The sequence below is a fragment of the Lepisosteus platostomus genome, chromosome 1 (genome assembly GCF_059453375.1).
Source record: "Lepisosteus platostomus isolate fLepPlt1 chromosome 1, fLepPlt1.hap1, whole genome shotgun sequence".
In the NCBI taxonomy this organism is placed as follows: Eukaryota; Metazoa; Chordata; class Actinopteri; order Semionotiformes; family Lepisosteidae; genus Lepisosteus; species Lepisosteus platostomus.
In genome coordinates this window covers 3418851-3440549 of record NC_142611.1, presented here as the reverse complement: position 1 = coordinate 3440549, position 21699 = coordinate 3418851, and the positions used below count along the sequence as shown (strand labels likewise).

Below are 21699 nucleotides of genomic sequence, written 5' to 3'. Positions count from 1 at the left end.
TCCTTCTCTCCCTACATATAACGCATCAGTGGTGCTTCTGTTCATGCAATGGCGGAGGATTTCTGGATGTATCCTCACCCTTTTAATGAAAGCAGTACCAGCTCCCAGCTGTAAACACACAACATTTGACGGTACAGCTGGGGGCTGTATCTACAAAGACAGAAGCGTGGTAACTTCTGTAAAACAGGACTTCCTGGTTTTCAAGCATCACCTGACCAATCGCCTTCCAGCAACTGGTCAGGTGACTGAGGGTGGCGGGACATTTCCCCACCGTTTTCTGAGGAATGTAGTTCAGGCCAGAACTGTCATTTTGCATGTGCAAGGAATCCTCATAACTAACAGACCAACAACAAACAGACCACTGAACTTTTGCCTCCCTTGACTTCACAAATCTTTTCACAAAGACTCTTACATTAAATCAAAGCCTCCAGTGCACATTACTTGACTGTGCCTCCCGGTGACTTGTATGCTATCCAGTAGGAATCATCCATAGAGTCCTGGGTTAGTAACTTATTCAGCAGGCCAGCCAGCTCCTAGGCGAGGTAAAGGTAGACAAGCACCCCTGTACAGAGCCAATAAAGATGTCATTTTATAAATGATCCTAGAAAATCTTTAATAGTTGCATATTTATTGATCCACAGGATTAACAGCTGCTTATATGTGTGTATACATTAATATGCACACACACGCACGCACACACACATATATATTTATATCTACACGCTATCAGAGGCCTCACAATATCTGTACATCGTTGCAAAAAATTGTGAAGGAAATGTGCCACGCGAAGCAACACAATGTTGAAATTCCAAAATTAAAATCATAAAATTACATTTTTTTGGTAAAAAAGATAAAACATCTACTTAGAATTTATCTTGAATAAAATATTCCCTTTATAAAAATACAAAAGCTTGCTTCAGGAAAAGGCTTCAAGCAGTTTTTTTTTTGTGTGTGTGACTGCGTTAAATCACTTCTTCACCTGCCCTGTAAGGAGGGGTGAAGCCGAGCGATTCTGAACCGAGTACAGCCGCATTACGCTCTCTGCAGGGCCATGCGATGCGCAGAGGCCTCTGGGAAGCCTGAAAGTCCTGGGAGTGCCTTCGATACCACAAACGGCGCAGGCGCTTTCTGTAAGGTGCAGAAGCTGGACGCATTTAGGCCGATATCTCACTATGTACATATTCACAACAGAGAAACAACAAGCGCAGTTTGATGTACTGTAGTAGTTAGTAGTTCACAGTTTCTTCAGAAATCTGAGCTTCCCTCCCCTTCAGGTTTGCATTGGTCCTCTTGAGGATACATGCCCCGGCAGGCCGAAGGAGGGTGAAGAGTGGCATTCCTACGACCGGTGCTTCGGCCCCGAGCTCGCCCGGAGCTTCAGAGTCGGCGGGGGGGGCTCCTCGCCCGGTCGGATCAGGGCTGCGTGGCGCCGGCTCCCCCGGGCCCGTGCCTCCTGCTCCTGGAGCTCCTGGTTTCACGGCGTCGGTCCCCAGCCGAAGAGGCGCTCAGCAGGTCTTGACCGTGGACTTGGAGACGTCCGAGGTCTTCATGATGACGCTGGCCCGCGTCTCGTGGCCGGGCCGGCTGCTGGAGGCCGCGGGCAGGGCGGGGGGCGGGATGGCCTGAGACAGGGCCGCCCACGGGCTGTTGGTGTAGGCGATCAGGGGCGACTCCTCCCGGCTGCTGATGACCTTGAAGTTGGCCTTCCCCGACGTCACGAAGGTGGCCATGCTGGGGAGCTGGCAGGTGGTGGCCTTCGCGCCCGCGCCGATGAAGAGCGGCTTCCCCTCCGCCGGCGCCGGTGGCCACAGCCGCGTGTCCTGTCGGGCAGAGCAGCGGGCGTTAGCGAGGAGCGCCAGGACAGAGAGCCCGCCTTTCCATACGGGCGCAACCAAGTGCGCAGAAGCTTAACGTAGGCCAAAAGCTGAATTCGACTTAACCGTATCCCTCTTAAATTTCACACCAGGTGAAGATTCAAAATCTACAGCCAAAGCATGGATTCGTTGGATGAATTCTGTATTGTGTTTGGACTTTACGTCACAACCGATGGTTTCACGCTGCTGCGCTGCATGTCTGCGGTTTGCCAAGGGAGCTTGGCTCCAATTTATAGAGCGACGCCAACCCTCCAGGAGTCTCCCGTCCCACTTCCTTTAACAAAGCAGCGCTGGGCGAATGAGCATGAAACCAGAAACGGCTACATTAATGAGCTAGAACTTCGATGAATGAAGTAGAGTGGAGATGAAGTATACACACACATCTCTAGTGGAACAGCACACACCCATGCACACAGTATGGGAGAAAGCCAGCCCTGCAGTGAATGGTTCACCAACACAGTGGAATTTAAAACAACCACAGACCTCCACCCACACTCGTCATCCCATTTCCCCTTTCAATTTGTCCGTCTCGGGTATCACAAAGACTCAATTAATGGTGCATTTTCTGCAGATGGAGAAAATCAAATACAAACACAGCTTGTGTAGTGCTGGTTTCTTCTGCGTGCACGTGTTTTATCACTGTTCACAGTGTGAGCTGTCCTGAGTTTTGCTGTCTAACTTGATCTGCCTCGTGAGCAGTATAAACCTCTTACAAACATGCACTTTCCTCTGGTTTTCAGTCACCCGTTTGTCTCCCTGAGCTCCCAGGTTTGAACTGGATGTCAAGTCTCAACCAGGGTGTTGAAGATAAGATGACAAAGCATTCCCGATTCCCAGCTTTCTCCCAAGACGAGGCCTGTTTTGAGTACACCTGTTTTTAGCTCACTGTAAGGCCCGATGTGAATCTACAGGCTGTCTGACAAAAAAGCAGCCAAGAATCAGCAGTTCAGTGAGCCCCGGATATATGACACAGCCAGCCATAGTCCAGAAGGAGAAGATAAAGGCAGAAGCTCATGTTAAAGCTGGTGTCCCTCCCTCAGATATCAGAGAGGTCATGGGGTTACACATTAACCTCTCCAACTATGCTTGCGGTTCAGTTTTTTAGACTGCAGTGAACATTAACTGTTCTAATGACACTCAGATTCACAGCAGTGTGTAAAATATCTACTCTGCACTAGCAAAAGAGGGAAATCACTGTCCCATTAGACAGGGCTTTCCAATCCTGGTCCTATCTGTTACTCAGTTCATCTGTTAACTGAATAAGAGGATTCATTTGAACTGTTTTTAGTGACTAAACATGTAGGAGGTTGCTTTTTAACTGTTGCAATTCAGAAGTAAAATAAAATCCCTAACATTGGAGTTGAAAAAAAAAACTTCCAATCAAACAACTTCAATTAAGGCTTTAATTAAGTAGTTCAACTGAGCTGGAATAAAAACTCACAGGTGTGGGCCAGCAGGACAGGAGTGCCAATTTGCCCCAGCCATAAGACAAATCAATGATTTTCAAGTGTTTCAATATGACTAACGTTAGATATTTCCTGCCTTTTCCTGTGTTTTGTACAACATGTTATGTTTGGAATACAAAGCAGAAGGGGAAAAAATGCAACCTTCAATTTTGAAGGTTTTAAATCCCTTTCTGTATTTCACAGCCTTTCAAAATAACCTAGTACAAAACTGCAATTCTAACAATCGATACAAGGGGCTTATTATTGTGTATGGATTAAGTGTAAGACTTTGTGAAAAATAGCACTGATGATGTTGATGTGATAGCACAACATACAATTGCCAAGAATGGTCAGTTTTATGTTCTGCACTTTTATTACACAGCCTTGTACAGCATGTTTCTCTTCAGGGAGAAAGCAAGTCTTTGCAATTATCTTTAAGAACTAATGTTTGGAGCTAATATCATTTTAGAGCGTTGCAAACCCCAAATAATTTATTTATTGTACTCCTGAGCTGCTGCTATTGAAAGGACAAGATGTCCATAAGTAAGCAATCAATTAAGTCTGTATGCAGAAGCCCTGACCAGAATTAGTGAGCAAAGCCAATGGAGTAGGCACATAAAATGAACCAGAAATGTTGGGGGTCAACTGGTTTCTCACAAACTGTATCAAAATATATCTGACATACACTTCAAAGTACAGTGTGCCACCTTCAAACTGGCCCAATTAGCATTCTTATTTGAGTGCCACAGCTATGCAGATGAAAAACGGCTGATTTTAAACACGCCCATTCGCAAACACACTGCTGTTTACAGCCTGCAGCTGTGGATCTGTGAAAACAGTGACCATTACAGAGCTGCTTACCTTTTTAGTGTCTTCATCACTGTGCACACTGTCAGTATCGCTTTCTGTGGGGAGAACAGAAGAACAATGAAACTAGAAAAAAAAACTGCAGTCTCCAGTTTAGCAGGTTATGGCAGAATAACCTAAGAATGGAGAAGACAGGACTTCCTCTTTTGAAGAACAGAAAGAGAGAAACCAGCAGCCAAAAATTCTTCTTAACGTCAACAGTTAATAAAACAAACGGTTGTTTAAATCTTTGTTTTACCACGTCATGGAATTCGCTATTTGTAACTGTGTCAGTTATTTCAGCCGAGTTATTTAAAACTCCAGTCCCTGAATGTAATTCTCACACCTAAACCACATTCTCCACTGAGGAGAGAACACATGAGGTTATTTTGAGGATGATTATTTTGAATGTCTAAATTCTGAAATTCAGCACTCACAGAGGTTAATAACTTTGTTATGCTGGAAACTGGTAGCTTTTCAAATAAAGATACTAGAAATGTATTTTAAAAATACATTTTATAATGTTCAGACCCAACAACTTAAGACAAGTTACCCCCTAAAATCTGAAGTGTCTGGCTTAAATCGGAGTACAGTATGTTCATTCCTCTTACAATAGTGCTGACACAGCAAATCCCTGACCATCTGACCATCACTGATCACAGTACCGAGTACAGATCATATCAGGTAGTTTGCCTGAGAAATGTACTTCCCAGCTTGTAAACACAATTTTCCAGATGTATGTTTTTCTGACTCCACAAAACATTTTAAATTTTTAGATTCTGCTCAGAGAAACTGGAACATCTTTTACGTATGACGCACATTTGTAAAGCATGGCCTTTCTTTTCTTTCTTCCTGGTGAAGAGACACAGACACTGCACCGTCTGCCGCGCAGAAATATGTCTCTTTAAAAGAGGAAGAGGCAGCACAGACTTCCAACTTCTCTACTGCAGGCTTACTTAAGAGATGCAATGACTAGCTCTCTTCAGACCTGTGCCAGCGTGTGTGGAGATGAAAACAACGCAGAACAGCTACCCAGATAATGCTGAACAGGAAAAGGAATAGGGGTATCAAATATTAACACATGGTGTTCACCACAAGCAATTAAAAAATGCCTCGAGCTTCAGCTCACAATAATGACCTGCTTCACTGTGGGGGTTAAAATGCTCCAGTTAACACCTCCACGTCGATTCCAGCGAGAGAATCCCTCAGTGTAACGTGATGCCCCCTTACTTCTTACTACTGACCTCCATAGGAAGACACGGGCGAGATCTGCAGCGGGTAGGCGTGGCTGGAGCTCACGGACTGGTCTTCGTTCTCCGTGGTCACCTCGATGACCTGGCACACGTCCGGGGGGTTGCTGATGATCAGCTGCTCCTCCAGGTGACTGCGGGGCAGTGCGCTCTGGGGCTCTTCAATTAAAAGGGTTTCGGGGGAGTAGGGTTAAGGTGAGAGTTGAATGAAACGTGAAAGCCCCATTGCCCTTGCTGCGATTTTTGGGAAAGGAAAAGCAATTTCACTGAGAAATGCATTCCTACTGTCTCTCCCGTCACCCTCTCCCCATCCCCCAAACCCTCCTGGGTGGTCACTGATCCCTCCCTCCCTCCCTGAACACTGGGGACCCTAAAAATCCCCATCCGACAGTGGTGTTTAGAGATGGGGTTTGCCAGTGCTCCCCGTTTTCTCCAACAGTCCCTCCTCCGCTCACAGGGCCTCGCGACACCAAGAGGGACAACAAGGCCCTTCTTCTAACACTGCGAGTGCCACCCGTGATATTCATTTATTGATCAGATGTACTTTTCCTGCCTAAATTAGGCTGCTCTGTGCGCCATAAAATGCACTTTTTTTTCTTTTCAACCTCCCTGGAAGCTCCTAGATGTAAGGCCAACCGAGGAAATACCCAAGAATAAAACACAGCATATGTAATACTGTCCTCCTCACTCATATTAACCTCACTTTTTGCTTGCGGAGAGCAAAAATCAAGCTCTTGACCTTGCTGTCCCCACACACTGGGAGGGGACTGTATACATACTGTACGTGACGGTCAGGGGGCCACAGCAACAACACACGGCCCATTTTCACCCAGCTCAGTTCCTGCTCTCCTTCGTGTGCGATTCCCAAGCCACCTGGAGGTGACCGGCGGCGGCTGTGGGCGCGAGGGCGGCGGCAGACTCACCGGTGAGGCCTACGACAGTGCTGTCCACCAGCTCCTCCACCTTCAGGGCCACGGCGGCCGTGTTGGGGTCCTCGGAGGCGGGCACGAGCTCCTCCACCTGCGGACGCGCGCGAGAGAGAGAGAGAGAGAGAGAGAGAGAGAGAGAGAGAGAGAGAGAGAGAGAGAGAGAGGGGGCGCCCGTTCAGAGCCTTCACAGGGCCCGCGGGGAGACTCGCTCCCCCCCCCCCCACGCGTCGGCCGTCCGCCGGCAGGATCAGAGCCCTCTCCCCGACGCAAAGACGCCCGCAGGGATACAGCCGCGAACGGCCTTGTCTGCCGCGCCAGGAGGGCTCGTACTGGTCGGCCCCGACAAGCGCCGTTTTATACCTCACTGTCCCCAACTGCCAGAGGCCTTCCCGCCCGGACCGCTGCTCAACTCGTGATCCAGGCCCGTCAGGAACGCAAACCCACATGACAGGAGGTTTCTGTTATCGAGCCGCACTAGACTCGGCCGTAAAGGGGGGGGGAAAAAAAAACTTTTTCCTTGTCTACATGCTGTGACTGCTGATAACGGGAATAAATGGAGCAATTGTGGAGGACTGTGGTGGCAGCTGTTTCGCACAGCGAGCTCACGCTCAGAAATTTCATTCCATCTCAGGCTAATGGCTCCTCAGACGCTGCTCTCTAAGACACAGCAAATGAAACTCGGATCATGCTCGCAATCATTCCCGAGGAAAGGGAACTGGGCTCCGTCCTCTACCCTGTACAGTACATGCTTCACGCACACATTCGGAGACAAAATCAGCTCTCCCACACGCAGGAGATTACCTTGATTCTTTTGGGCTTTTCTTCTTTCTCAGTTTTTTTCTTTCCTGAAAGAAAAGGCGACAGTAGTAACAACGGGAAGAGAAGATGCCAGCGGATGAACCAGACCCCAACCCAAACGACATCAGACGGCAAATGGAAACCATCTGGGTAAAGTGGGGCTTTTAAGATCTTTTTCCTTCCTTTCTTCTTCTCAACAACAGAGGTACTTCACTACCAGCTCAAATGGTGTCACTTCAGAACATAAAATATACAATAAAAATATCAAAACTAAAAGTTTTGAAATACAAACTGCAGATTTGTCCAAAAACACACAATCGAGAACCAAGAAAAATGTAACATGTAAGGTTGAGCTTGTGTGTCTACCATTACATTTGTCCCGTGGTGCCCTCTGTGCACAACATGTTACAAACATCCTTTAATCCTCACTTAGTGAACAAAAGACTGCGTTTCAGATCACGCTGTTCGTAGAGTGTATATTTAGTAAACATCAAAGCAGGAAAAGAAGTCGATATGTGGTGCTGTTCGGCTGGAAACAAGACAGTCCAGACTCAGCATGGAAATACAAACCACAGTGAAAGCCACAGGACATTACACTGAGCCGGCGGTTCTGTGCCCATCACAGGAAGTGCCTGGCACCCCTGTCCGTGGCACTGCGCTCTTTGCCAAGGTGAAGGCCTACAAGACTGAATGAGAATGCCACCAAGGCTTGTAACGCGATTACTACACAGCTGTGTATCTGCTTTGCTTCAAGCAACACTGTTTATATTGTTTCCATGGCAAATCAAATTATCCGGGCCCTGACTCTGTTTACTTAAGTCTCACAAACACTGAAAGCCTGGGCCACATCCCGTACCTGCTCAGCACTTTCTTAATGGGTTAACGCTGTAACGAGCTTCAGCAATAATAAACAAGCTTTAAACTGTAAGGTCTACCGTGGATTAAAACGACAAACCTACCAAAACCGACCCCTCCGTCACCTTTGTCTGCAAGACTCAAAGAAAGATTACTTCTGGATGCACCACAAAGAGCACAAAACTCTTCCTATGTTTACACAGCAACTGCTGATGCAATCTCCTGTATTTCTATAGAAACTGAAACCTTGTTTGGACTGGAAGTTAAAAGCCAGGAGCTGACCTTAACAACAACTCCAAGACAAATACGCCTGCACTCCCGTACTAAAGGAGAACATTTCCTACCTTCTGAAAAGAAGGAGCGCTTCTGTCTCCGTTTTTCAATGTCTACAGCTCCGCGTTACAGAATTGAATTCAGCTAAAGATGGATGAATGACGGGTCACCTTTCTTTGTGGGTCTTTCAGTCGGTGACAACATTTTGTAGACCCTGAAGGCATTGCTCCCCTTCTTAATGCTCTTGTCCTTGACCTCCTCGATGTCGGGCAGGGAATTCATCGCACACCGGAAGTTGGCTTTCCATGTCTTTGGGTCTGGTTTGTCCACACCGGGTTGATATTTCCCTAAAGAGGTCACACAGTAGGAATTACATTCATTCCAGTTGCTCGTAGGAGAGGTCAGGCCCCTGTTCCCTGAAAGGTGGAGACTTTACAGCCTGCAGGTTACAGATATTCATTTTCTAATGTGTTCTACAGCCCTCTCTGTGTATCTCTGCTGTGAGCGCTTAGATTTATCCATTTATGTTTTTCGAGGGATAATAACATAAAAACAAGAACACCGACTACCCCTGACAAACAGCATCTGAAAACCCTTCTTCAAGCTGTTTGCCAGGATGCACTGTATTCAGAAAACAAGGCAGCACTTTTTTTTACCCCTGTGTGGTTTACCCCTATAGGTAAAGGTAAAAGTCCTTCATGACTCACAGAGGAGCCAGAAGCCAGTGTTGTTTCTCCAGTACAGAACTCTGCTATTCTGGATACCAGGCCACAAGAGGCCAATTGATCTCCCTGCAATGGTGGATCTCTGCTTCCATCATGCAGACTGGTGGTCACTGAGACAATGAAGGGGTATAACACCTCACTCATTGCAGGGTGTGCGATGGGAGTCTTGAACCTACAACCCTCACGTAACAGGGCCACCACCATTCTGAGCTCTTCCCTACAGGCCAGCAGCTCTGTCTTAATTCAGCACTGGGCCTGGATGAAATCAAACCTTAAACCCACCTGGAAATCACAGATTATTTTTTTCTATCGCAAATGGAAATCTAAATTCAGTTCTTTACAGTGGCTTTATCCCGCTTCTTGCAACAGAGTCTTCTTGTTTCTATTGAATGGAAACTCACTGCCAAGGACTGTTCTATTTTCTTAATCAAGCCCTGCCAGTAAATCGGGCTGAAGCTTAGATTTAACTGGGCCTCAGAACGAGGGGTTCACCCTGTCAGTCGCCGAGACCTCCACTCTTCCCTCCGCTGGCAAGGAAAGTCAGGAGTCCTGCCACCACGTCCAGTACACTCCTGCCGATTCTTTCCCAGAGCCTTGTGCGTTTGCTCTCTCTACATGTGGTGTTTGTGGACACCTCTGTGTGCCTCCCAGAGGACATCTCTCTACCACCTGAGGGCATTACGTAGACAAGAGCGCTTTGGGCATTTTCAGTACTAATATATTTTTTATCCCTTTCTGCTCCATCCATCCATTATCCATCATCACAGACATTTATTCCTACTGAGGATCACGTGGTCCCAGAACCTACCCTGGACTGGAATCACAGGGCACACAGCTCAGACTGCACCCCTGTGAGGGTGACTAATCCCCACACACACGAAAGCCCTCCATGTGCACCCCGAGCCCAAGCGTAGTGAGACATCAGAGCTAATACCTCACATCATTCAGCCAAGGCATTTTGACCACAATTGCAGAAGTCTTCTATACTTCCTTTCACAACGCGACATCACACAACTCATTACAACGTAGTCTACAATGAAGGGCTACGTAAAAAAGCTAACATTTATGCAAGAATACTACCATTCAGTTTTTCTACTCAGAGACGATAACAAAGGGCGGGTTGCGAGGTCATATTTTGCTGAAGATCAAGGCTAGGTCTCACAATCCCAGAACTAGAAATGGAAAATGTCAATTACCAGCAGCCTCATCCTACCCTAGAGGACAACGCTATTTACAGGTCTCATCACACTGCTGAGCACCGCACGCGAACCAATCGAGGGGGAGACTCTGCACTCACATTTCACTTGGTAATGGCTCAGAGAAGAAAACAAGCTGCTTTCAGCCATCTGGCAGTGACTTCCTTCCTCGCACCCTGAGAAACAGATCCGCCCGTCTGTCTTACCCTACAGCCAGTTAACCAGCACGCCACACTCTTCCACGCCTTCAGGCCTTTACCTGTATGAATGGCCCAGTTTCTAAATAAAGGGGCGTCTTTCTCCACATCCCACCCATGCCGAGCTGCATGCATCCATGGAATCTGGAAAATCTTCTTGTCCTGTTAGTGAAGCACACGGAGGACAACTTGTTATTTGGGTTTAAAGTTCACCCCCATCCAGCCCTGTCACTACAGTATCCCCTTGCACTTACACAGCCCTTCCTCTCACAGATGATCCTAAAGTGCTGTTAACTGGGGGAGCGCCCCCCTGCCCCCATCCTTTGGCTCAGCGCAGCCCCTTCCAGGCTGACGCAAGGGCAGCTACACAGGAGCTGCACAGCAGAGCCGGGGGTAGCAGAGGGAGACGTTGAGGGGGGGGGACTTTCGGAAGGGCAGACTGGACAAGCCCAGAGTGGAATTCTGCCCGGACAGACTGGGACCCTGAATGGCATCTCCTACAGCACAGTGTCCCCAGCCACCCTACTGAGGTTTCGTTTGGGAGCTTCTGGTCCGGCGCCCCCTCCCGCTGCGCCGTCAACGCTTACGGCAGCAACTGCAGCCTTCCGCGAAGGGCCTCTCGCCCCGGGACTGTCTGGTCGCAGCCCCGTGTGGCTCCTGAGATCCGCTGATCGGGGGGGACGCACTGCTTGCCTTGTTTCGATTCGAGCTCCCTGCTTCCGTTTCGCCCCCCTTCGGACCGCACAACACAAGAGTACACCCACAAGGGCACCCGTGTCACCCCTTAACAGCAAGAACCCCAAATAAAGAGACCGCGGTATGCGCAGGTGGCCTGTGCTACCGACTGGACTGAGTTGGTGTCATCTCTCTTCCCTCCGAACACTAAAGCAGCTCTCCAGCTCTGGCGTTTGTCAGTGGAGTTTTCCCTGCTTCGCACTCTGACTCCATTAAGACAGCGCCGCACAGGGCTGTGGAGGACAGAAAGATCCGACGATAAACCTGAATCTGGAGCTTAATCCAGATCCTAGAACATTTCTGTCAGCCAAAAATACACCGAGACCAAAATAATTACTGAGAGGAGGGGAGCAGATGCCGCAAACATCTTGGGTATTTCAAGCAACGGGAGTGTTATTCAGTAAAGCTGATCTCTGCTTTCTGCAGGTACAGTACAAGAATAGGAACGAGGTCTTAACAGCCTTGAATCAACACTAAATACAATCAGGGTCCAGGCTTTTATCAAACAATCATTAAATGGCATTTCTGTTCTGGCCAAGAAGAATACACAAAAGTTAATGGTAATGCAGCAATCAGGAACTTGAACAGCTTGTTTTAATGTCAAGCAGCACGTGGAAAGTTCTTCAGCAAGTTTCTCCAAAATCACAGGCTGAAATCTGAACTCAAGGCCTTTCAGCTAGTTTTACTGGTTTATGGAACGAGCACGTCTTAAATAAACAGACCCACATTCAACACATTTTAAATGCAAATGCTATTCATCTCTGGGAGGGATTTATGAATGACTGCAGCATACTCCTGTTCCTAGCTCTGGGATAACTACAAGGTGAATTTAGTAGCCTAGAAAGCCTGACTTCATGTTAGTAAACTCATACTGGGGCAGGCCAGTCCCAGGGAGATTTAAATAGAGCTACTGTATGTGCAGCAGTGCCTCTGGCCTCCAGGACGCTCATTGCGATGCGGCGTCATGCGAATATAAACTGAAACCAGCGGCGGTAGCGCTGAAACAGGACCTTGAGCCGGAGCCTGCTGCTGTGACGGGAGCCTCAGGCGGAGCTTCTGTGCTAAACGCCGGAATCTGGAAAACGCCAATCCTGTCCGTTTAACCCCCTTCCGAAATTCCCGGGTGGGAAGGAGGCTGGTCACCGCGCACCCATCACGCGCGCAGGCCGACACGCTTTCACCTCTGGTTTCCGCCCGCGCGGGAAACTAGGCCGCTGGCGGGGGGGCGCCTGCTCCCGTCTCCGGCCTCACTCACCCTGTTCAGCCACTTCAGTCCCGGGATTTTACTGGAGTTGATCTGCTCTTCCAGCCACGGCCTCATCCGCATTCTTTCGACTGGCATGGTACCCTGCGGGGGGGGAGGGAGAGAGAGAGCGTTACCCTGCGCCGCTGACAAGCAGGCCCACAGGCCGCAGCGGGGCAGGAAGAGATCACGACCCATCTGGGAAGCTGACTGCAGGGACGGAGACGCGGGCTTTCGGGGATGAGAGACGTCTTTCTCATCCATCACACAGTCAACGGGCAACTCTCAGGATGAGGTTGTGTCCACACTGTTTACATTAGACTCCATCCCCACGCTTTCAGTGCCCACCCGACTCCTTAAGAACATCTCCTGTATTTCTCAGCGTTTACAACTACTACATTCATGCCGAGAAGAAGATATTTTAAGAGTGGAAAGTTTAGGCAAATCATTTTTTTCGTCATCCTTTCAAAGCCGAGTGAGCAGACCTTTTATCTTCTGGACTTCGAACAGTCGCTCTGTTCATGACAGCCATAAACAGGCCCCATTTACTGGTGTTCGGCTAAGACAGAAACCCCAGCCTTGTAAACCGCGCAGATGTCAACAGTCTTGAAACACAAGACAGTCTTCAGTTATTTACAGAAATACCACAACAGTGAGAACACCGCGTTCCCAGGTACGGGCAAGAAAAAGCCACAAGTGTTGTAGCACTTCTGCAATGGAACACGAAGCAAGAACAGCAGTGTGCACATACTGTACTAAAACATGCCTTCGGGCACAAAGAAATCTATCAAAATGATATTCACTGATTCTGTAAATTATTTGTGGTGATCATGGCCCTGTGGTTCTTTTTCCCCCCACAGATTTACAGATTCACAGTCCATTCCAGAAACCTCCCCCGATCTCTGTCCACTCTGACCCATGTCTGGGACCCTCGGACCCACAGCCCTCAGCCCTGGGAGTTGAAAATGACCGTGAGTCTGCAGTTGCTCCATTAAAATTAAGTATGTCTGCATTCAAGAGCATTTTACTTCAACAAAAGCACTGTATGAATAATTGAACAAAGAATGGCATAACGGTGCTCAGAAATCATGTGTAAAAAAATTAAAACCCACTATAGGACCTCCTCCTAATTTTCCTGGAAAACACACCACTGAAAAACACAAAGCAAACGTTCCTCGTAAGAAACCACACTAAACACCACAGGAGCAGTAAGTAATGGCAAACAGCACATCTAAGATTTATACTCTTGCTCTGAGCCTGATCAGTCCTATTACCCCTGTCTCTGGAAAGACTTTGCACAGCCTTTTAAATAGATGGCTGGAAAGGGGCTCTTTTTGGCTACAAGAACTTCCTTTTTTTAGATTAACGACACAGAAACTCCATTAAATCCATCAGAACTAAGGAAACCACTGTCACATTGAGGAACAGTGAAAGAATATCTGACTTCCAGCACACCTCCTCTACCGGCCAGGCAAAATGAAGCACTCTGGAATGGTTTACTTACGAAACGGGACCGTGTGTCTGCAGTCATTAATCATGAAAATTACACCAACAGCTTATCAACAGGTTTCAGTCTCATGCTGGGGCTGACTTTAGGATGCATTGTTCATCATTTCTAACATTTCTTACTAAATCAATTTACAGCTTAAAGGTAAAGAGGTTGAACTAGCTTTCAATATAAAGTAGAGTACATTTTAAAAGCAATTTGCACAGTAATGCGATTCAAGTTTTACAATTTCCATAACAATGAAAGCAGGACACCAACAGAAGTTGACAAGCCGTACTAAACTTAATACAAATTTATAGAAACTCTCCTTTTTCCTTTTCAAACACATTACTCCAATCACCAATAGACTTCTTTATCCTTCATTCTAAAATCTAAAACATGTCCAGTCTCTCTCTTCACATCCAGTTCATAAGCAGATTCTCCTTGTTTATCTTCAGACCACGTTAGTAACAGCATCTCTTGTTATTGGGCCAGGAAGAGAAAGTCAGGAGTGCTGAATGTCAGTACAACAGGAGTATAACTGGCTGTCCTGAAGGTGGGTGCTGAAAGATTTCTATATTGGAAGACATGCCTCTCGCAATGTGTAGAGTATCCACACTCAGATTGAAGTATCAAGCCAATGCCACACACTGCCAGCCCCCAAGAAAACATGTATTTAAATACACAACCCATTGTACATTAAATTATGTAATAATGCCAACATTAATATTTTTTGTTAATTTATTATGATTATTCCTTGCATTTTGTCATCATGTCCCTTCTCATTCAGTGTCCTGTCCTTCCCACGAACTCCACTGTAAAATCAAAAATAATCTGCACAGCTGGCACCTACACTTCGCCAGTGACACCAGGACTTCCACAGCAGTCCTCTGACCAGCTCCGCAGTGGCACAAGGGAGAGAGAAGGACAAGGCGCGATCACCTCCACACAGGGGCACGGGGGCTCTTCTGCACTTGCAAAAGCACCAGCTGCTTTCCTACCCAGACATCCTGCTCGTAGAAAACGAAACTCCAGATGCGAGCACCCCAGGCTGCATCCCGCACCTGTGGAAAGTGCCCGCGAACAGATGCAGTGTGCTGTTCCCGTACAACCATCGTGACTGCAATCGCCCTCCACACAGATGCACACAGCGACACTGTGTCGCTTCTGCACGGCCCCAGAAAGCAGAAGGACAGAGGGCTGGACATCTCCGGCGACCTTCCTGACCGCACTGAGCAGCGCTCGCCCAAAAAGTCGCGTGTCTAATCCCAGCCCCTCGATTTTAATCCCCACAATCATCTCTGGAACGCCTCGGAGGCTGGACACAGATCTGTCTTCATCCGCTGCTCTGAACAGTGAGCGGGTGAGGTGGGCCAGTTCAGTCCATCACCTTTCCCTGTTAGTGGGAAGGCTGGGACACTGCATAACAAAGGAACATGATGACAAAGAGCAGACATTCTTAATTTATAATGTTCCCAGATTCCGCTTTGCTTTATTGTGACTGTGAGAAGATGAGGAGGAACAAAAATTCAGACTCAGGTGGTTTATTGCAATATTTACTATTCACTTGCTAGTGGAACATTTCTCTGGGTCAAAGTCCATCAGTCTTAACCGATGCAGCCAATGACCAAAAACATATCAGAGCAGATTTAACTAGGGGTAATGGTGTCTTGAATTTTGTCTCTTTTCTGGCTACCTGGGTAAATGTCTCCTTGGGGATCTAAGACAGGAGGCCGAGGTCATTCCACCCATCCAGTTCATTTTCTATGGGTTTCGGCTTCAACAACATGGTTGGGAAGCTTGTTCCATACTCCATCAACTCTATGTGTAAGGATGTTCCTCCTGTACTCGGTTTAAATAAAATTCCATGTAGTGTCCACTTACAGTACGTCCTCTGATTTGTATATAAAGAGCAGACAGTTTCAAGACCCTGGCACTAAACTGCATACAAGGTTAATATTTGATCATAATGGCTGACCTGCTATTATATTCAGAAAACACCATAAAAGATCAGCCTGCCATAGAAATGCAGTCAGTTGTGCAAGGAAAAAACAAAAAGACACGAAACCTATCTCTCCTGTGATTCCAGACAGGAATTTGATCAACAGAACTTTGATTTTCAGAAATGAATAAAGCTCTAAAATATGTTACGTTATCATTAGTTTTATTATAATCTAGTTATTATTGTATTTTTATTGTAAACTTACTTATCTCATCAAAGATACATTAAAAGACAAAAAACTCTTGGCAAAATCTCAATTAACAAGATACTGACTGAGATACCTCAGAAGGAATTTTAAAAACCCACCCTGCACAAGGAAATGTTTATGTTCACAGAACAACATGAAAAAAAGGTCAAGCAACGGAAAATGTCACACGCTGCACAGTCAAAATGTTACGTTAGTAGCTATTATACTGCACAGAGCCACTCTGAATCTTATCACAAAACGTAATCACTAAATTTAAACTTGTTAAAGAGCAAGGGTTTCCTAGTGGAGTCCTATTTGGATTTGCTAAACAGTAAAGTGCAACTGATACAGTTCTGTGAGGGAAAGTGCTGGAATTATTTAACCAGGGTTCTCCGAGATTAACTTCCTACAACTTCCCAGAACCAGGCACCATTCAATGACATCAGTGAGAGAGATGCTCCATTCCTCCAATCAGTGCTAGCTCTCATGTCAGTCGCTATGGAGCTTGCAGAGAGTCAGAAGACGACAGAGACCCTATTGGAAGAGCTCGGCCTCCTTTCTCCATTCTTCCCCTACAGTTCAGGAGTTGTCACTGAGAACCGTGAGGCAAAACAGAAAAAACAGTGATTCCAAATAGGGCTGGGCAATATGGCCAAAAACATCATGACAAAAATTTTCATATCAGTCGATATCGATAATTATCACAATAACTGTCAAATCATTATTTCTTTCAAGTTTAAAGGCAGATTTTTTCTCCTGAGTGAAAGTTGAAGAAACCAGACAGTTAACTGGTAAATTAAACAACTTTTTATTTTAAGAACACAACAAACACTTGCCAAACAGCAGAAACCTTAAACAAATCTGTCAGCTGCCCGGTCTGCAACACACACGCGCACTCGCGCAGTATTTTGTGTGCATGCGCATATCATGAGCAAAGCGTAAACATATATATCGAACATTCATTGCACTTTTGTTAAAATTTATATCGAGGAAAATTATATCGCGATAATTATCATTATCAAATTATCGCCCAGCTCTAATTCCAAATTTTTGGCCTCAGAACTCTAAAACCTTTAATTTATCAGGGAAAGCAAATAAAAGGAATATGTTTTGCCCCTCCTCTGTTTTCACAAATTTTAGAACATTTTTTTCTAGACGCATTCTACGGAATATATTGCAGGAATTGTTTTTTTAGAGAATTCACAACTTTATTATTTATTAAGAGAACATGATAGCACAATAATAGAAATATATTTTTAAATAAACAGTAAAATTCAACACACCACAAAGTTAATATCTCTTGATTTAAGAGTTGCCATTTGTGTGTGTGCGTGGTTGGCGAGTGTAAATGTTTGAGATTTGGAACTTGCTCGTTTTGCACACCACACCTGCTTGTCTTCTGCAAATGTGAAAAAAATGAACTGGGATTTTTGTTACATCACTGCCTACAGTGCAGCGCAAAAACTGCAACACGAGAATTATTCTACTAATTTAATTTAATATTTTTTATAATAAATGCAAAGAGGTGCGAATGAGTTGTCTTTATCTACAGTATATAAATATTAAAATTATTAGACAAGTTTTCACTATTTCCCATATTTTAACATATAAAGCCTGCTGGCATATCTAAACTGAGCACCCCATGTGTCCTAAAATAAACCGCATCCACTCTGATAAACTAGCGCTCCTGAGACAAGACTATTTTCAATAAAAAGCAGACTGCTATTGACCTATTTTGTTATTTTCCCCTGCTTTTCAGTCCTTAAGAATGTAATTTTAACATCTTGGATTTCCATAATAGAGGAGCAGAAACATGGTATTCATGCAGGATAGATACTGCGCTGTCTAAGAGTTTCTCAAGACAATTACTAGAAACTCACTTTTAAATAAGACACTCACACCGAAATCGAATTCCAGTGGCATTTATGTGGAGATATGGACTTCAATGAAATGTGAGCCACAATCTCCAAACCACAGCCAGAACTGGGGCTGGGTTTTTTACAAGCACCACATAAGAGCACTGCAATGGAGCTCAAACCTTGAATGCTGGCTTGTCAGAAGTGCATCCAAAATGAAGCAGTTTCTTTCCCACCGTGTGAAAGTAAATGACAGAAACCGAGGAAAAAATAACATCCCTTATTTCATTTCTGCATGCCGACAACTTTCTATCTCATGACAAAAAGGCTATTATTTTTAGGAATGACCGTGTGGGGGTCATACTGAATGAAGCTCAGAAAAGATGGTCTCAGGTACAAGTACAAGTACAAGTGGTATCTGGTGGAAGAGAACAGAATAGCATTGATCTCCACATTCACTGGATGGCCATGGGTTACATTCCTCCTAAAGGATGCCATGCTACATTAAAACATTTTAAACATTAACAACATCCAGTTTGGCAACTGCATAAGCATTATTTTTTCATAGGTAATATTATTTCACGATGAACACTTAATCCCTCCAGAACGCCATCGTGTTCGTTAGTGACACTCCGGATCACGTTGGTCACTATTAAAACTGCAATTTCAGCTTGATTCTGAAACACTTCAAAGGTTCTGTAATTAGAAGCACACACACACAGCTTTCGGCCTAAATGTACTGCCTTTTAAAAATGTCAGAGGCACCTGAAACCGCAGATATATTTGAATCTTTCACTTACTGTACACACGGTCTCAGAGAATTTAATAATTTTTTTGAAAGTCCCAGAGGGTTACATTTATCTGAAGGCAAACCTAATGATAAACTTGGAAAACTGCCAAGTTAAAAACGTATTTTTGCCTTGCAATTCACAAATAAAAAAAGCCAGCTATTTTTCAAGTTACTGTTCCACCACACACTAGGTAATTTAACTGGTCAGATTTATTTTGCCAGGTGGTCAGATTATATCCTACAGTTAACTTTAACCCTTGACATTAAACACACACACATCCCATTATTGTTGTTTGTAATTCCAGAGCAAAACAACTAAAAATAAAACACAACTTCTTATGGACAAAGCGAAAAAACTGCTTCTTTTATAAGGAAATAAACTGAAATGAGTAGCCTACCAACCAGAAACCCCAAATATGCTATTGTGACCTCATTTAAGAGTCAAAAACTAAACACTAACAAGCTTGGAGAGCATTAAAGCTACAGAAACATCTACGTTCTCCTGTACTCTCTGAAAAGACCTACTTCTTCCTCAATATACAGCAGTCTGATTTAATCTGTGAGCACTTCTCTCTCGATGTGGCAAGCAGACACGGACACTGAGACGTACCATTTAAGTGCTATATAAACATTTGCCAGTTGATGATTAAATGTAACCCACAATGAGGGATACACACATCTGATTTCCATCTTACCCCCGTGTGAGATACTGTAGTACTGGTCTCAGAGATTTCAATCTAATATCTAAATGCTTTCAAGGCATGTGCAAGTAGATTATTCAGCCCCCAATGTGCAGCAGAGCAGATATGGTAACAACAGTCACAATTAGAAGAAACATAGTCACCCAGAAGCAGATAAGAGTGAACACGTAAATGTCTTCTCTAATTTGGGCTCCTCAAAATGAATAATGCTAACCTGAAATCTAAGCGTTTACCACACAGCGTGTCCCCCTAAATCACAAACAGTTGCCCTATAGCTAGTCTTGTACAGTATGACCAAGCTGGATTACAGTGTGCTTCAGAAGACAGAGATCCTACATCTTTAGGAGGTGCCCCTGGGACGTTTAATCAGGAATGACAGCACAGGGAGGATACATACTTTAGCTATGCTGTCACACCTTCAAGAACTTTTAAGAAACTGCATCTGCAACATGAGAAAGAAATTCTCTACTGAGCGATTGCTTCACCTTTAAAAAAAAAACAGGGATGTGGGAGTTGAACCTGATCAGCTTTTTTTTATATCTAGGAATCTGCTTTTAGGTGTACATTTTTTAGTTATTAACACAGGGTCGATCCAAGGAAGACAAAACACAAACCAACTAAAACCACAGATCGTGATCAAGTCTTTATTCAAACGTCAGTATTTAACCCCCTTTTAGAATAAAGACAACTGTGTTTAAAATGTGCATTCTGTCAAATTAAAACTTCATCCCAAGGCAAGTTCTTTTTCTAGGAAAACAAGCGCCTATACCTGCATATCTGCCTCGTTCACATGGGAGTTAACCTACGACCACAGCGATGCCTTCGTTCACTGCAACGTCTGCAAGAAAAACACGGGCTATGTATCCAAAGCAGCACGCCTCGAATTCAACCCTTTTTTTTCCCAAGCACTGTTAACAGCGGTTCAAACTTACGTAGAGGGCGGCATGTGTTGACGGAACCGAGGCCCGAAGAGGACACCTGCTGTGCAACTTGGGTTGCCTGTCGTATGACTTGGCAGACTACAATGTATCGATAGGCTTACGCCTGTGCGGCACATGGGGGCACGGCGGCGGCCCCGCACGCCAAGCCCCGGCCGGAGCGCCCCGCAGTTGGCTGCGCCGCCTGTCACTTCAGCGGCGGCGAGCCCGGCGTGCACCGTCACCGCTCGCCGCAGCCGGGGAGGACGGGGGGGAGAGGAGAGGAGGAAACCGAGAGAAAGCCCGATTAAAGCGACAAGTTACGGAGCCCCAAGCCTGCCGACAGCACGGCACCCAGCCTCGGGAGGCCCGACACCAGCCACGGCGCTGCGGCGTCTCGCCCAGCAAGTCCGATATAGGGTTTCCCCCCGAATAAAAACAGCCGCCGTGCACCCATACCGTAAAAAAAAAAATACAACCACTTTCACGTAACTAAAATAAAAATGCGTACAGTATGCTTCTGGGCATGTGGAGAAATGTCATTTTAAAACATAAACCGCACATTTAGCTTCTTGCAGCTCACGACACTGATCTTACTACTGCAGCCTAGATAAAAGATATGCCATCCGTAAGCGACCGCCCTAAACTCTCTTACGAAACGTACCCTCTCGCAAACACGAAACGTTTTTTTGTTTAAAATTTTATTTCGACAAAAGCCATCAGTATCACCCCTACGCGATTGTTAGCATTATTAGCAGGCTGGTGTGGTACGACGTTACACGTTTTGCAAATCGTTATCGGGCACGTTATTATTTCAAGACGAGCACGTATTCCTCGCTGGAGCGCGTCATACTGTACACTGACAGCTGTGCAAGTTCAAGTTGTGTACTCGGAGATAATCGGTCTCTCAATCCAAAAGTGAAATTAAACCTCAGTCCCTCTCCCAACTTCACATGCTCCGAACATCCCTGATCTGATTGTCTATCATTTTTGCGACAGGACTTCCTGTTTATATCAAGAAGGAAACATAATTCTTAATAAATAAAAAAAACATATACAAGAACCATCATTACCTGATTTCTCTTTTTTTAAAAAAAAAACACCCCGCCTGCTCGCTTTCTGACCCAGTCCAAACCTTAAAGGTCCTTCCCCCGGGGCCGAAAAGTTTGTCGTGAAAGTTTGCGGCGCTCAGTAACAAAACTAAAACTTAACTCGGGGCCGCTTTCAGTGTCCAGATCGAAAGCAAAACAAGTAGAGGAAACAGCGAGCTGCCTGGAAATCCCCTCCCGGACTGTTTGTTTCGCCTTCGCCTGAACCTTTAGAGGGCGTCGTGCAGAAGCGAGCCGAGGAGCTGCGAAGTCAGAGGCGCCCCCTCATTGGTGCACGGCGGCGCT

At 45.7% G+C, this 21699-nt stretch overlaps 1 protein-coding gene across 4 annotated transcripts; it reads right to left on the bottom strand.

Annotated features, from left to right (window-relative positions):
* Window positions 1-587: 587 nt before the first annotated feature.
* On the bottom strand, window positions 588-21603 carry LOC148677521 (interferon regulatory factor 2-like). 4 transcript variants are annotated; one of them, XM_088640054.1, is made up of 10 exons: window positions 20321-21323; window positions 20158-20226; window positions 12379-12471; window positions 10451-10550; window positions 8441-8617; window positions 7146-7189; window positions 6339-6435; window positions 5410-5574; window positions 4181-4224; window positions 588-1820 (listed from the first exon to the last, which is right to left on the bottom strand). In XM_088640054.1, the coding sequence occupies exons 2-10, from the start codon at window positions 20161-20163 to the stop codon at window positions 1506-1508; spliced, it is 1041 nt and encodes a 346-aa protein (XP_088496180.1). In that variant the 5' UTR covers window positions 20164-20226; window positions 20321-21323; the 3' UTR covers window positions 588-1505. The 4 variants fall into 4 exon arrangements, with proteins under 4 accessions (XP_088496180.1, XP_088496201.1, XP_088496189.1 ...); XM_088640075.1 differs by lacking the exons at window positions 20158-20226; window positions 20321-21323 and adding an exon at window positions 21379-21603; XM_088640063.1 differs by lacking the exon at window positions 20158-20226 and having other exon boundaries at window positions 20321-21322.
* Between the last annotated feature and the right edge of the window lie 96 nt (window positions 21604-21699).

Excerpts from the sequence above, each read along its gene's own strand:
- LOC148677521 (XM_088640054.1), bottom strand. Across the intron at positions 8,618-10,450 it reads AAACTGGGCCATTCATACAG|GGAAATATCAACCCGGTGTG; the intron begins GTAAAGGCCTGA and ends TGACCTCTTTAG. Across the intron at positions 4,225-5,409 it reads GCCCGTGTCTTCCTATGGAG|AAAGCGATACTGACAGTGTG; the intron begins GTCAGTAGTAAG and ends TTCTCCCCACAG.